General features: G+C 42.6%; 1 protein-coding gene across 4 annotated transcripts in view; it reads right to left on the bottom strand.

The window, feature by feature from the left end:
* LOC115176391 (protein cordon-bleu) overlaps nucleotides 1-15,045 on the bottom strand; it is a 75,285-nt gene that overhangs the window by 36,442 nt on the left and 23,798 nt on the right. Inside the window, exons 1-7 of one of the 4 annotated variants that reach the window (XM_029736406.1) lie at nucleotides 13,170-13,344; nucleotides 8,865-9,068; nucleotides 5,581-5,791; nucleotides 3,502-3,730; nucleotides 1,791-1,835; nucleotides 1,154-1,242; nucleotides 633-710 (exon numbers count right to left, since the gene is read on the bottom strand). In XM_029736406.1, the coding sequence (XP_029592266.1) occupies nucleotides 633-710; nucleotides 1,154-1,242; nucleotides 1,791-1,835; nucleotides 3,502-3,730; nucleotides 5,581-5,791; nucleotides 8,865-9,061 (849 nt within the window). In that variant the 5' untranslated portion in view covers nucleotides 9,062-9,068; nucleotides 13,170-13,344. Of the gene's footprint in view, nucleotides 1-632; nucleotides 711-1,153; nucleotides 1,243-1,790; nucleotides 1,836-3,501; nucleotides 3,731-5,580; nucleotides 5,792-8,864; nucleotides 9,069-13,169; nucleotides 13,345-15,045 lie in introns of those variants that run through there. The other 3 variants (XM_029736407.1, XM_029736405.1, XM_029736408.1) reach the window with 3 other exon arrangements.

Here is a 15,045-nt window from a genome sequence, read left to right as displayed (position 1 = left end):
CTATTAAATACATTGTGTGTCACTGAGTAAAGCTGATCAAAGATTAAGCAATAATTTAAGGCTTTCATTTATTTCAGGTTGACTTGCTGCAGAAACTTTAAATCCGTCAAGGTACTGTAATTGACAGGGGAATATGAAGACGTGGGATCAGCTTGTCAAGTCTGCCCTCTAGTGGTACATGAGCAGAACAGACAATCAGCTATATCGAGAGGAGGAGGCACAGGCTGAAAAGTAGGGTTGCAAAATAATGGTAGCTTTCCCAAAATTCCTAGGTTTTCCAGAAATCCTTGTTGGAGAGTTCTGGATTTCCTGCTTATTCCCAACCGATTCTTGGAATTGTACAACCATGATTTCTGGAAAAACTTGGGATTTTGGGAATGTTATGGGAATTTTGCAACCCTACTGAAAAGAAAACCAAAGTTGAGCTCATGTGTTTTCATTTTTTGTATCTGTTACAAGGTGGTGGGTTTTTGAATATCTACAAGAGAATAGAACTCAAAAGCATAATTTATCTTCCTGCTAAATGAATGAGATTGCACTTATTGAATGAGATTTGAGTATTGAAAGAAAATATAATGCAAGATGTCAATTACCACACCCAGACATTTCAGAGGAGGGTTAGTAGTACTTACATTGTAGTGCTTTTCAGTATTTTGAATAATATTATTATCAAGACCATCCATGTCCATAGTAGGCGACTGTTCTTCAGTCTGAAATGGAATGTACATCTAACATGCAATACATCAGAATGCAACTACAAGACAAGCATGACATGCAGTTATTTCAGTTATTTGACAGATGATAGCAGTACTCCTACAGCTCTAGGGTTAAAAAGCCCTTTCCACGGGGACAGTAAAATCTGTAAGACTGATTCTTTTTTATGGAAATCCATCATATGTTGAGCTCAAGAATAACAGTAGCTATTTAAGTAATCAAACACAGAAAAAATATGCTTCCTTTTCCTGCATTTCAACATATAGTAGTAGTAAGTCAGCAGTTTAAAGTCAGCTTGATCTGCAGACACACTCTCTCAGTGAGTAGCCTATGCATGGTGCCTTGTAGTATTCTCTAGATGGTATTATGGTGTTAAGTTAGCCAAGCCAATGGGATAAATGTCACTCTGTTATAACATAAGTGAACTGCGCCGTCTTACCTTTGATTTCCTTCTGTTGAACTTTAAGAATCCGAGCAGACCTTTCTTCTCGGCCCCACCGACACTTGAGGTGTTGGAACGGAAGTATTCTAACAATGGATAGACAGACAATAGATTTCAGTTCACTCCGAAATGAAAGGGTTGCCTCACTGAGCTAAAAATAAAGGTTTTCATTCATGCAGTTCATTCATTAACCAATGGGATGAAATAAACCACAGCTAGAACTATACTACTACACCACATTATGCAAGTCATGGCAGTTATTACAACAAAAAGTATTCTCCATAAACAACACACACTCTCAAGCCTCTATCTACAATCAGGCAGTTTCAACAGTAGATGGCACTGCACCTCAACTTTTCCAATATGACAGTGCATCTATTCTTCAACCTCTGAAAATAAATCTAACAAACAGTCATAACTCACTGTAAGCCAGAAAGAAAGGGAAATAACATTGACCGTATCTTATATTTGATCTAAGATATGTAAAACAAACAAAACAAGCGAGCTTGTCCTACGAGGAGAAAAGGAACAGCAAAGTGGGGTTAATGTGACTGTACAAGAGACTGTTAAGCTACGGTTAATGTCACTACAGCATGGTGGATGGGAACAATAAGCAGCATACAGACAGTAATACCTGAGTAATTTAGAGCAGGTGCAGAAGCCATTTTAGGATGACGAACTGGAAATAATCACAGGATTTCAACAACATTAAGGGCCCTTGTAACAATGCAGACCATCCTTAGCTATAAAAGATTCTCTCTTCATCCAAACTATGCAGCATTTCCCATGTCATTGGCTAAGCAATCCCCCACCCCTCCCACCCCTGACCACAGAAAAAAGAGGGAAACAGTGAAACTACCAACAACACTGACAATGGTATTTGACAACTGCCTCTAGTTTAACTCAAGCATCAGTACATCTCACTAGGCTTTGTAGGTAGTGTTCTAATGACTAACCGTCTATATTGCCTCTCTAAGTGCAGAGTCATAGGGGGCACACCCTGGAAGGCATGTGCTTATCAAAGCTCATTTAACCAAATATGTAAACACAAGCTCACTTATTATTTATTCTGCAGCGCCACCCTGATGAAATGAACTAGCCCAGACTGAATTACACTCCATGTAAACATTACAGGCACAGATGTGTACAGCTGCAGTAAGAAAGTAATGCATGTTACTTTGATTCAAAACAATCTCACGTGTGAGTGCTGATTATAGATGCAATCAGGGTTTAAAAGCGTGACAGAAAACAACAGAGAGAGCTCAAATTAAATATACGATTAAACAGTTTGAGAAGAATAAGAGGAACAGTAATAGTTTGTTAACAGAGATACCGTAAATTCCGGACTATAAGCCGCAACTTTTTTCCCAGGCTTTGAACCTCGCGGCTTAAACAATGACGCAGCTAATATATGGATTTTTCCCGCTTTCAATTTTTTCTCCTCCAAAATAACACATTCTGTGACGTGCTCAGTTTTTTGGCGGCATGAAGCTTTCATTAGACCAATGAAATTGCCGAACGGGTTACGGTCAAAGAACTTTTTTGTTTACTGTTTAGATTAAATCGAGCGCTCTCAAACTTCCGATTCTGATTACGGTAGTCATTTTGTCACCCTTATCATGGCAAAGACACGGAGAAATGCATATGATGCAGCTTTCAAGTTGAAGGCGATTGATCTGGCTGTTGGAAAAGGAAATAGAGCTGCTGCACGGGAGCTTGGTCTTAATGAGTCGATGATAAGACGTTGGAAACAGCAGCGTGAGGAATTGACTCAGTGCAAAAAGACAACTAAAGCTTACTGCTAATTTTAAATGTTTTGTTACAAGCCGTGTTTCGTTAAAGCCTATTTATTTTTGTTACAAGCCGTGTTTCGTTAAAGCCTATTTATTTTTGTTACAAGCCGTGTTTCGTTAAAGCCTGTGTAAAGTTCATTTGTTTCAATGTACCGGTAGGCACCTGCGGCTTGTAGACATGTGCGGCTTATTTATGTTCAAAATAATATATATTTTTTTAAATTCAGTGGGTGCGGCTTATATTCAGGTGCGCTTTATAGTCCGGAAATTACGGTAGGTTGGTACAGTTAGCCTGGTCTCAGATCTGTTTCTGCTACAATGTCAACTCCTTAACATTCCAAACTTGATTTGATCTGGGACCAGGCTAACACTGTAGGTATCATGTGAGGACGTGGAGTAGCCTGGTCCCAGATCTGTTTGTGCTGTCTTGTCAACTCCTATAATCATTGTCGTACCAATGACCATAGGATGACCATAGGAGTTGGCAAGAAATGTGTCACCATTCTACAGGAAGAGGTAGAGGGAGATGTGGGTATAAGGTGGTTTATTTACCAAGAGTCTGGTCCAGTACGTAGAGCTCTCTGATGCCTAGCTCGCTCAGACACTTGTCCAGCTCCAGCTCGTGGTTGCTGACATTGTCCTTCAGCAGCAGAATATGGGACGGGTCAAAGTCACACTTCTCACAGATGGCTGGGACCAGGCTCTCCAGGGGCGCCAGGGGACTCACCCTCACCACGGCCTTCTGGCTCCTGTGGTAGTTCACCACCAGACGTACCGTTTTCTTTACAGGGAAGACAGTGACTTTAGTGCCAATGGATGGATACAGTATTAGAGAACCTCCTAGATTCAAATAGTATTCGTTTGACCTTGAGCTTGTCTGCAATCATGTCAATCTGGCACTTCAGGCAGGCTCAATCAAACGCTCAAAAATGTACGATTTGAACCCAGGTCTAAGTTCAGTAATTAAATGGGACTTGAAAGTAAAGATCTCAGCAGTACATATCCAATGGGAAAAACTAGCGTGGAAAATATTGAGAGAGAGGGAGAGACAAAAAGTGGGTGTCAGACTCGTGGGATAAACCATGATTAACTAAAAACTTCACTCCACCTACTCAAAAGAGGTTATGCTTTACTTTCAGCTTTTCCCTTAGAACGTAGACATTTGTTGACAGACCTAGTGGAGGAGGGGGGACGGGGGGGACATTCAAGACTAGCACTCTGAGGTAACTGAGGCTGGGAGCCAAGTCGAGGCCTGACAGAGAGGGCCTGTGTGTGGGCAGCCAATGACTGGTCAGTCCCAGGGTGTTTGGTGTACCCATAGAGAGGGATCATAACAGTGCAAGCAGCACTAAGAGGGTTGAGGTGGTTGTTATGAAGAACACAGTCTGCATCCCAAATGGCACACAATTCCCTATATAGTGCACTACTTTTAACAAGGTCCCACTATGATCCATAGGAATCTGGTCAAAAGTAGTGCACTATATAGGAAGTAGGGTGCCATTTGGGACATACCACAAAGATACTGTTATCACGGAGGCCATGACAGTCACACACCAGTACACAATGTACAGACTTCAAGACTCTCCTTCTGAAAACATCATGTCAACCACTTACCAGGCAAGAGTGTGTAACAATCACAACTGTTTTTGTGTGTGGCTCTTTGCTAAAACTTACTGAGGCAACTTACAAAAAAGAATCAAAGCATATTTTTAGGCAACAATTTATCAAATGTTAGTGGAATACATAAAAATCCATACATCGAAATCAATAGATTATTATGTATGCTTATTTAAATTTACACCACTCAGTTTCAAAGGGGGGGTTGTACTGTACATGCGTATTACAAGTCATAAAATGCATTACAACCACATAATGCATTATACCGGTTGATTTTAAGTAAAGTGTTACCCACAGTTTTGATGACTCAGAGTGAAATAGTGTCAGACTATGGCCATCAGCCAAAGGGAGGTCAAAGGGAGATAGGGGGAGCAGGGCCACCAGGGCCAGTGAGGCCTGAGAGTAGAGTAGAAATAATGCATGGTAACTAAAGGTAAGGCTCTCATGAAAAATTCACATGCTAGGTAAGTAGGAGGAGACACTGGAGACAGAGAGAGAAGACACTCTGACAGCCACCAAGAGCCGGTAATAATCCCACTGGTTTAGAGACTGGCTCTATAACACCTGCTGCCTACCTTAGCATGAGCCCTTTCGGGGTTTTGTGGCCTTTCCTGCTGCAACGATTTAGTGTCAAAAGGTAAAGAAGGGCGATCGCAATGGTTACATAGAGATTCATACATCACATTTCCCAGGTGTCAAAGGTTAGGTTCAATGAATGCTGAAAACATCTTATTCATTGTATCCCAAAAACAGTCAACGATACCCACCGTGCACTACAACAGCAAAAGGCCCAGACCAGAACAAACTCGTTTCCAATAACTTCATGAAGTGCTACATACATGTGCATTCATGGAAGACTAAACAGAGGATAACTATGAATCCTCAGGTTACAATAAAACACAGCTAATTGCTTATTCACTATCACAATGCAGCTACATATCCTCAGTAACAAACAAACACACACACACACACACACAGATCTCTATATCAGGGTCAGAATCAGTAGGTACTCACCTCTGGCACTTTAGGCGGAGGTTTCCGCACCACTTTGTCCTGCAACACTTTCTCCCTGATGCTTATGGCAACAACGTCCAGGGACCCCAGCAGGCTGTTGGGCTTGAAGGCTAGGGACAGGCCCTCGCTGGACAGCAGCTCCAGGGTGTGATAGGCTGGGTTCAGGTGGTACCGGCTGCACAGATCCACCAACAGGTCCATGAGCGCTTTGCTGCACAGAGAGAGGCAAAAGCAGCACAGGAAGCCAGGCTGAGTCACAGACAGGAAGCCAGGTAGAGGTAGAGTCATAGGCTTGTCAGAGTAGAGTAGAGCGGAGCGGGACAAAGTAAACCAAGGTAAGTCCCTATTCCCTAGTTAGAGCACTTCTTTGACCAAGGACCACTACTTTTGACAAGACCGCTATGGGTTCTGGTCAAAAGTAGTGCACTATAGAGGGAATAGGGTGCTGTTTGGGACGTGACTTGACTGACAGATAGGGTTACCTCCTTTAGCTGTAATTACACTGGGTGATGCACAGGCAGGCACTCATGCCGCTCGGCTTACAGCGTTAGATAAGCCTGCAAATTGGTACATAAAAGGCTGATTTAATGATCTGAACTTAGTGACGTTTTAGAAAGTTAAATGAATTTCAGATAGGAAATCTAGCCTTAGTCAATTGACAATAAATTACCCATCTGGTCTACTTATAATATATGTATGCAGGGATGGAAAGTAAGCTAGCCTGAGGCTAGTGCTTTGCAGATAGGGCTAGTAGAAAATGTGCCAAACTAGCCCATCAGGCAAGTGACATTTTGGATTTCAAATATCAAATGGCACAAATTTGGCTAGAAGAATGTAACCAGGGCTAGTAAAAATTGCAGTCTACTAGCCCGACTGGCCAGTGTCTTAAATCCTTCACTTGAGAATGTAGAATGTCTTAATTAATCCTGATACAATGTTCTGTTTTTGAGCATCATATGAAGTCCCATGTCATGTAATACAGAACATCAACTGACGAGGTGTCAAAGGGTAACTGTCAATCCAGGACAGAGAGAAACTCAAGGATGCTTTCTATTGCCTGCTGGGAGAAGACAGCTCATATGACCAAAGTGCTAAAGGGCTGCTCTGAACAACCAACAGGTAAAGACCAGAGCAAAGGTTGCTCATCACAAGTCTTACAACTGCATCATAATGCATTACACATTAGCTGTAGGATGGGGAGTTACGGTTCATTCGAAAATATCAATGTATTAATTTATACTACAACTTTCTTCTTAGAATAACATATCTATCTAGCAAATGAGGCTTTGATAAGACACTGGAAACACAACACATTGATCTGTATTCCCTAACATAATGAAAACAGTATGACAAGTGTGACAAAACCCTTACACACCATAATGGAGAGGGTGTTGTCTGACTGCTTCCTGCACACATGATCCAGGTGATTACAAGACATTTATGACACCTGGATGAAACTCCCTTGGGCTTTATCATGCACTGAGACAGCGAAACTGATTTCCCATAAATCAAATGACGGTTACACACACTTCATTTGGATTGTCCAGATTTTTCATCTGTAAATGCTCTACAGATGGTCATACTATTAATAAACTATTTGTTGATAAGCATCTGTATGCTAAGGTTACGGTTATGGTTAGGTTAAGAATAAGGGTTAAGTTTAGGGTTAAGATGAGGTTTAAGGTTAGAGCTAGAGATGTGATTTGTGCTCAGTAATGTGGGAATCTATACTGAACAAAAATATAAATGCAACAATTGAAAAGATTTTACTGAGTTACAGTTCATATAAGGAAATGGATGTGGATCAGAAAACCAGTCAGGTCAAGACCCTGGTGAGGATGACGAGCACGCAGATGAGCTTCCCCGAGACGCTTTCTTACAGTTTGTGCTGAAATTCTTTGTTTGTGCAAACGAAAGGGGCTCCCGAGTGGCGCAGCGGTCTAAGGCTCTGCATCTCAGTGATACAGGCGTCACTACAGACCCTGGTATGATTCCAGGCTGTATCACAACTGGCCGTGATTGGGAGTCTCATAGGGCGGCGCACAATTGGCCCAGCATCGTCCGGGTTAGGGTTTGGCCGGGGTAGGCCGTCATTGTAAATAAGAATTTGTTCTTAACTGACTTTCCTAGTTAAATAAAATAAAATAAAATAAATGAAACCCACAGTTTCACCAGCTGTCCGGGTGGCTCGTCTCAGACCATCCCGCAGGTGAAGAAGCCGGATGTGGAGGTCCTGGACTGGTGTGGTTACATGTGGTCTGCGGTTGTGAGGCCGGTTGGTTGTACTGTCAAATTCTCTAAAACGATATTTGAGGTGGCTTATGGTAGAGAAATAAACATTCTCTGGCAACAGCTCTGGTGGAAATTCCTGCAGTCAGTATGCCAATTGCACGCTCCCTCAAAACTTGAGACACCTTTGGCATTGTGTTGTGTGATAAAACTGCACATTCTGGAGTGGCCTTTTATTGTCCCCAGCATCAGCTTCTTCATATGCCACACCTGTCAAGTGGATGGATTATCTTGGCAAAGGAGAAATGTTCAGTAACAGTGATGTAAACAAATTTGTGCACCAAATTTGAAAGTAATAACCTTTATGTTTGTATTACAAATGTTAATTTTATTTCTGCTCATGAAACATGGGACCCACCCTTTACATGTTGTGTTTATATTTTTGTTTAGTATTAGATAGCTAGTTGAAATGTTACTGATAGTCTAAAGATGGACTATCCAAATGAAGTGTTACCCAAATGACTTGGCAAAGAGCATCACTCAGAGTAAAAGGCAATGGAAAACACGGCCCCAAGTGAGAGAGATGACGACCACTGTATGAGCCTGATCCCAGATCAGTTTGTTTCTGTCCAGAGCAGTTGGCAAGACTTCAGACAGACCTGGGACCACTGTCCTATATTGGTTCACAAAAAACAAATACTGTTAGAAACTCTCACATGCCACTCATTAACAGCATTAACAGAGGCCCTTGTCTTGTTTTCTGCATGAGGGCTGGAGTCCTGGATGGCCTGGTCTGATTCACTCACTGCTCCAGCAGAAAGAGAGAGAGACATTCATTAAGGCCAGAGAGGCTCTGGCAGGTCAGCTTCTCACAACATGCGCACACACACTGATTCTGGGCCACTGAGGGAACCTTGAAAAGGCCCCTCCGATCAGATACCAAACAAGGCCACATCCACATACATAACAGAGTCTGTGAATTGAGGGTCGAAGGGGTAATGTGTACGTGTGCATATGTGACGTGTGTGTTGGTGTGTGCGTGTGTTGCCTCTCACCTGCCGTCCACTGTGCTGCTGGTCTGGTAGCCTTGAGGCAGAGTGATGTGGAGGTCTACGCTGGTCCTCACGTTCTCCATCACCATGCTGCCCATACTGCCCTGCGCTGAGCCTCCCCCATCAGGCACAGCGTTACGGAAGATTCTCCTGGGGGCGGGCTCGGGGGCCGGGGGCGGAGGAGGGGCTCGGGACTTCATCCTCTTCCTGGGGGATGGACAGAGGTTAAGGCATAAGGTTAGGGATAGGCATAAGGTTAGGGGTATGGCTAAGTTTTGGGTTAAGATTAGTTTTATAATCAGATATTTTAGAGCAAAATTGTCCTTTGCAGATTGGCCTGATTGTGGCAACGTAGAGAAATTAATTACGTTGTTTTGTTTTCTCCCAGAAAAGGCAGTCCGGTCGTCATGGTGATTCAAAGGGAAATAGAATAGACCAGATTTTGCACTACTTTGCTGTTTTGCGCTGGGATAGGTGACAACAAACATAATAGAGGCAACTTGAATTGCAATAACTTACTGTCTTTCAGAGAAATTACTTAAAAGCAAGTCTGTCTCCAGATATGTAAAGTTTGTTTATTTGTTGTCAGGGTCACAATGGGCCGTGTTGATGTGATGTTCCATTCAAATCTGACACCAAGGACTTTCCTTATCATGATTTGTACATTATTATAAAAACTTAATGCAGTTATCTTGTTTTATAAATACTTAAAAAAGGGGAGGTGCTCTACAAGACTTTGGGTTTTTAACCCCTCCTGCATATGCTCTTTTCATTTGCCTTTTAAACTTTTATCATATTGTTTTGTAGTTTCTTGTCTGCAAATAAATAAAACAATTATTTTAAACAGTATAGAGATGTAACCCTCTAAACACACAAGGATAAAGATAACCAGCATGCATTGCTATTCATCCAAACTCGAGTCTGTCGCATTACAATGTTTTTCTATTGTCTGTCATTATACTGTATAATGCTTCATGCTTCAATATATCAATTACAATAGGCATAAAAAACATTTTCAACTCTCTTTTTTGAGCGCAGGCGGCACCTCTACACTGCACCAAAATACATGGCGCTAACTGCACTGAAGGCAGGACTGAGAGAAGATTATGTAAAAAAAAAGATATATATATTTTATTTCACCTTTATTTAACCAGGTAGGCTAGTTGAGAACAAGTTCTCATTTGCAACTGCGACCTGGCCAAGATGAAGCATAGCAATTCGACACGTACAACAACACAGAGTTACCCATGGAATAAACAAAACATACAGTCAAAAATACAGTAGAACAAAAGAAAACAAAAAGTCTATATACAGTGAGTGCAAATGAGGTAAGATAAGGGAGTTAAGGCATTAAATAGGCCATGGTGGCGAAGTAATTACAATATAGCAATTAAACACTGGAATGGTAGATGTGCAGAAGATGAATGTGCAAGTAGAGATACTGGGGTGCAAAGGAGCAAGATAAATAAATAAATACAGTATGGGGATGAGGTAGGTAGATAGATGGGCTGTTTACAGATGAGCTATGTACAGGTGCAGTGATCTGTGAGCTGCTCTGACAGCTGGTGCTTAAAGCTAGTGAGGGAGATATGAGTCTCCAGCTTCAGAGATTTTTGCAGTTCGTTCCAGTCATTGGCAGCAGAGAACTGGAAGGAACGACGACCAATGGAGGAATTGGCTTTGGGGGTGACCAGTGAGATATACCTGCTGGAGCGTGTGCTACGAGTGGGTGCTGCTATGGTGACCAGTGAGCTGAGATAAGGCGGGGCTTTACCTAGCAGAGACTTGTAGATAACCTGTAGCTAGTGGGTTTGGCGACGAGTATGAAGCGAGGGCCAACCAACGAGAGCATACAGGTCGCAGTGGTGGGTAGTGTATGGGGCTTTGGTGACAAAACTGATGGCACTGTGATAGACTGCATCCAGTTTGTTGAGTAGAGTGTTGGAGGCTATTTTATAGATGACATCACCGAAGTCGAGGATCGGTAGAATGGTCAGTTTTATAAGGGTGTGTTTGGCAGCATGAGTGAAGGATGCTTTGTTGCGATATAAGAAGCCGATTCTAGATTTAATTTTGGATTGGAGATGCTTAATGTGAGTCTGGAAGGAGAGTTTCCCGAGTATAGATGCTGGATGGGCGAGCAGGTGCGGGCAGTGATCGATTGAATAGCATGCATTTAGTTTTACTTGCGTTTAAGATCAGTTGGAGGCCACGGAAGGAGAGTTGTATGGCATTGAAGCTCGTCTGGAGGTTAGTTAACACAGTGTCCAAAGAGGGGCCAGAAATATACAGAATGGTGTCGTCTGCGTAGTGGTGGATCAGAGAATCACCAGCAGCAAGAGCGACATCATTGATGTATACAGAGAAGAGAGTCGGCCCGAGAATTGAACCCTGTGGCACCCCCACAGAGACTGCCAGAGGTCCGGACAACAGGCCCTCCGATTTGACACACTGAACTCTATCAGAGAAGTAGTTGGTAAACCAGGCGAGGCAATCATTTGAGAAACTAAGGCTGTCGAGTCTGCCAATAAGAATGTGGTGATTGACAGAGTCGAAAGCCTTGGCCAGGTTGATGAATACGGCTGCACAGTAATGTCTCTTATCGATGCGGTTATGATGTCATTTAGGACCTTGAGCGTGGCTGAGGTGCACCCATGACCAGCTCTGAAACCAGATTGCATTGCGGAGAAGGTACGGTATTTGTTAACTTGGATTTCGAAGACCTTAGAAAGACAGGGTAGGATAGATATAGGTCTGTAGCAGTTTGGGTCTAGATTGTCACCCCCTTTGAAGAGGGGGATGACCGCGGCAGCTCTCCAATCTTTGGGAATCTCAGACGATACGAAAGAGAGGTTGAACAGGCTAGCAATAGGGGTTAATAGGGGTTAATTTTAGAAAGAGAGGGTCCAGATTGTCTAGCCCGGCTGATTTGTAGGGGTCCAGATTTTGCAGCTCTTTCAGAATCAGCTATCTGGATTTGGGTGAAGGAGAAATGGTGGGGGCTTTGGCGGGTTGCTGTGGAGGGTGCCAGGCAGTTGACCGGGGTAGGGGTAGCCAGGTGGAAAGCATGGCCAGCCGTAGAGAAATGCTTATTGAAATTCTCAATTATCGTGGATTTATCGGTGGTAACAGTGTTTCCTAGCCTCAGAGCAGTGGGCAGCTGGGAGGAGGTGCTCTTATTCTCCATGGACTTTACAGTGTCCCAGAAGGTTTTTGAGTTAGTACTACAGGATGCACATTTCTGTTTGAAAAAGCTAGCCTTAGCTTTCCTAACTGCCTGTGTATATTTGTTCCTAACTTCCCTGAAAAGTTGCATATCACGGGGGCTATTCGATGCTAATGCAGAATGCCACAGGATGTTTTTGTGCTGGTCAAGGGCAGACAGGTCTGGAGTGAACCAAGGACTACATCTATTCCTAGTTCTACATTTTTTGAATGGGGCATGCTTATTTAAGATGGTGAGGAAGGCACTTTTAAAGAATAGCCAGGCATCATCTACTGACGGGATGAGGTCAATGTCTTTCCAGGATACCCCGGCCAGGTCGGTTAGAAAGGCCTGCTTGCAGAAGTGTTTTAGGGAGCGTTTGACAGTGATTAGGGGTGGTCGTTTGGTCGCAGACCCATTACGGATGCAGGCAATGAGGCAGTGATCGCTGAGATCATTGGAGGGCGAGGTAGTTAGGATGATATCTATGAGGGTGCCCATGTTTACAGATTTGGGGTTGTACCTGGTAGGTTCATTGATAATTTGTGTGAGAGATTGAGGGCATCAAGCTTAGATTGTAGGATGGCCGGGGTGTTAAGCATGTCCCAGTTTAGGTCACCTAGTAGCACGAGCTCAGAAGATAGATGGGGGCAATCAATTCACATATGGTATCGAGGGCATAGCTGGGGGCAGAGGGAGGTCTATAGCAAGCGGCAACAGTGAGAGACTTGTTTCTGGAAAGGTGAATTTTTAGAATTAGAAGCTCCAATTGTTTGGGTACAGACTTGGATAGTAATACAGAACTCTGCAGGCTATCTTTGCAGTAGATTGCAACACCGCCCCCTTTGGCAGTTCTATCTTGGCGGAAAATGTTATAGTTAGCGAAAAAATCATTAGTGGTCCTAACTTTTACTACACCTGACTATGTATTTGACACGTGTCAGAGGAACAAATTGTAGCTTTGTCTCAGCACACACCATTATCTTGACTATAATATACAGTTTACAATGATTAATGCTTTTTCCCTTCTAGGTATGTTCAATAGTTACACACTTTCTCCCTACTGAGCAAACAACAGTATGAGATAAATCTGCACCACTCACGTCAAGTCAGTCCTTGGGCTTTTGATTAAGAGTTCTGTATATCAGTCCGTGTTTATAAATCCTTCCCAAGGACTACAGGGAAAAGATCTCTTCTAGGAGCCTTGAAGACACCTTGTTCTGTGAAGGTGGAGAGTAGGCATGCATGTGAACATTCAACAAACCACTGTGCTTGGACTCTAACCTCACCTAAGTTAATTATTAATAACTAAGTCCGGCATCCATACCCGCCACAGAGCAATTGAACCATTGAAATACAATTGTTCCAAACACTACAGAGAGGGCGATTAAAATGAAAAGAACTTCATGATCAAAACCAGTGTAGTGTGGTATACCAATATGAATGGATCAGGTAGACACTGCACCTGTGTAGCTGTGTGTTTGAAACTGGGGCAACAATTCGCACATCTCCGCTCGAGACTGAGATCTTAGTGTGCCCTTGTCTCCAGCCCAGGACCCATTGAGTCAGCTAACACACACACACACACACACACACACACACACACACACACACACACACACACACACACACACACAAACACAAACAAAGAACCTTTTCGGGCAGAGAGAGAGTCTCCAAAAGAGAGAAGGAAACTCCGATACTGAGCTGGGCAGTAAGTGCAGCTTCCTCAGTGACTGGGTTACAAATGGACCTTTCACAGAACCACTCAGTCCGCTCTCTCCACTTCATTGGCCAGTTATGAAAGGAATCAACCCAAGATATTTTTTAACTGAACACACAATCCAATGGAAACACATACAAGATTTTGTTTAACTACTGTGAGAAGGTCACTTCTGGTGACTTTTTAAAGGATATTGTAATCCAAAATGCATGAAAATGTAATTATGTTCTCTTCCTTTGAAACTCATCTGTAAATCGAGGACAGTTTCATTTTCTCTCTTGAGCTCAGTGATATCACCAGCCAATTCTATATTAACTCCCAAAATAATGTAGCTAGTGTAACGTTACTGTATCTTAGCTAAAAATTATAATAGGGTTGGCTATACTTCCAGGATTACAAGCTAGTTAGCTAGTTACCTTGGAGGTTTCTTGGACGATCTGATGAGAATCTGAGGATGATTTATAACTTTTTCTAACTTCCCTCAGGCACAGATGTCAATTCAGTGTCTATTCCACGTTGGTTCAACGTCATTTCATATCTGTAAGGTCCCTCAATCGAGTAATGAATTTCAAGCACAGGCACAACCACAAAGACAAGGGAGGTTTTCCAATGCCTAGCAAAGAAGGACACTGTTTGGTAGAGGTGTACATTTAAAAAAAAAAATAGAATATCCCTTTGAGCAAAGAAATTCACTTTTTGTCCTGAATAGAAAGCGTAATGTTTGGGGCAAATCCAACACAACACATCACTGAGTACCACTCTTCATATTTTCAAGCATGGTGGTGGCTGCATCATGTTATGGGTATGCTTGTCATTGGCAAGGAGTAGCCCAAATCTACACTGGAGTTGCATACCACAACAACATTATATGTAACCGAGTGACCTCGGTTACAGTTTTGACTTAAATCAGCTTGGAAATTTATAGCAAGACTTGAAAATGGCTGTCTAGCAATCATCAACAGGCAATTTGAATAATGTTTTAAAGAAATGGGCAAATATTGTACAGTCCAGATGTGCAAAGGTCATAGAGACTTACCCAAAAAGACGTACAGCTGTAATTATTGTAGGATTACATTGCAGTAGGGATTGTCAGAGATAGTGTAACCATAGTGTAACTATGATATGGTCAACAACATCACACCACAGTACAGCACAGGGGACTACAGTAGGGAGTAGCCAGTGACTAACAAACCAGCTAGGTGTTGAGAGGAGTGGCCTACTACTGCTATAAACCTAACCTAGCTGTTTAGACCCAG

Source organism: Salmo trutta, chromosome 37 (assembly GCF_901001165.1).
Source record: "Salmo trutta chromosome 37, fSalTru1.1, whole genome shotgun sequence".
Classification (NCBI taxonomy): Eukaryota; Metazoa; Chordata; class Actinopteri; order Salmoniformes; family Salmonidae; genus Salmo; species Salmo trutta.
The sequence above is the reverse complement of the archived record's forward strand: the minus strand, read 5'-3'. Positions and strand labels throughout refer to the sequence as shown.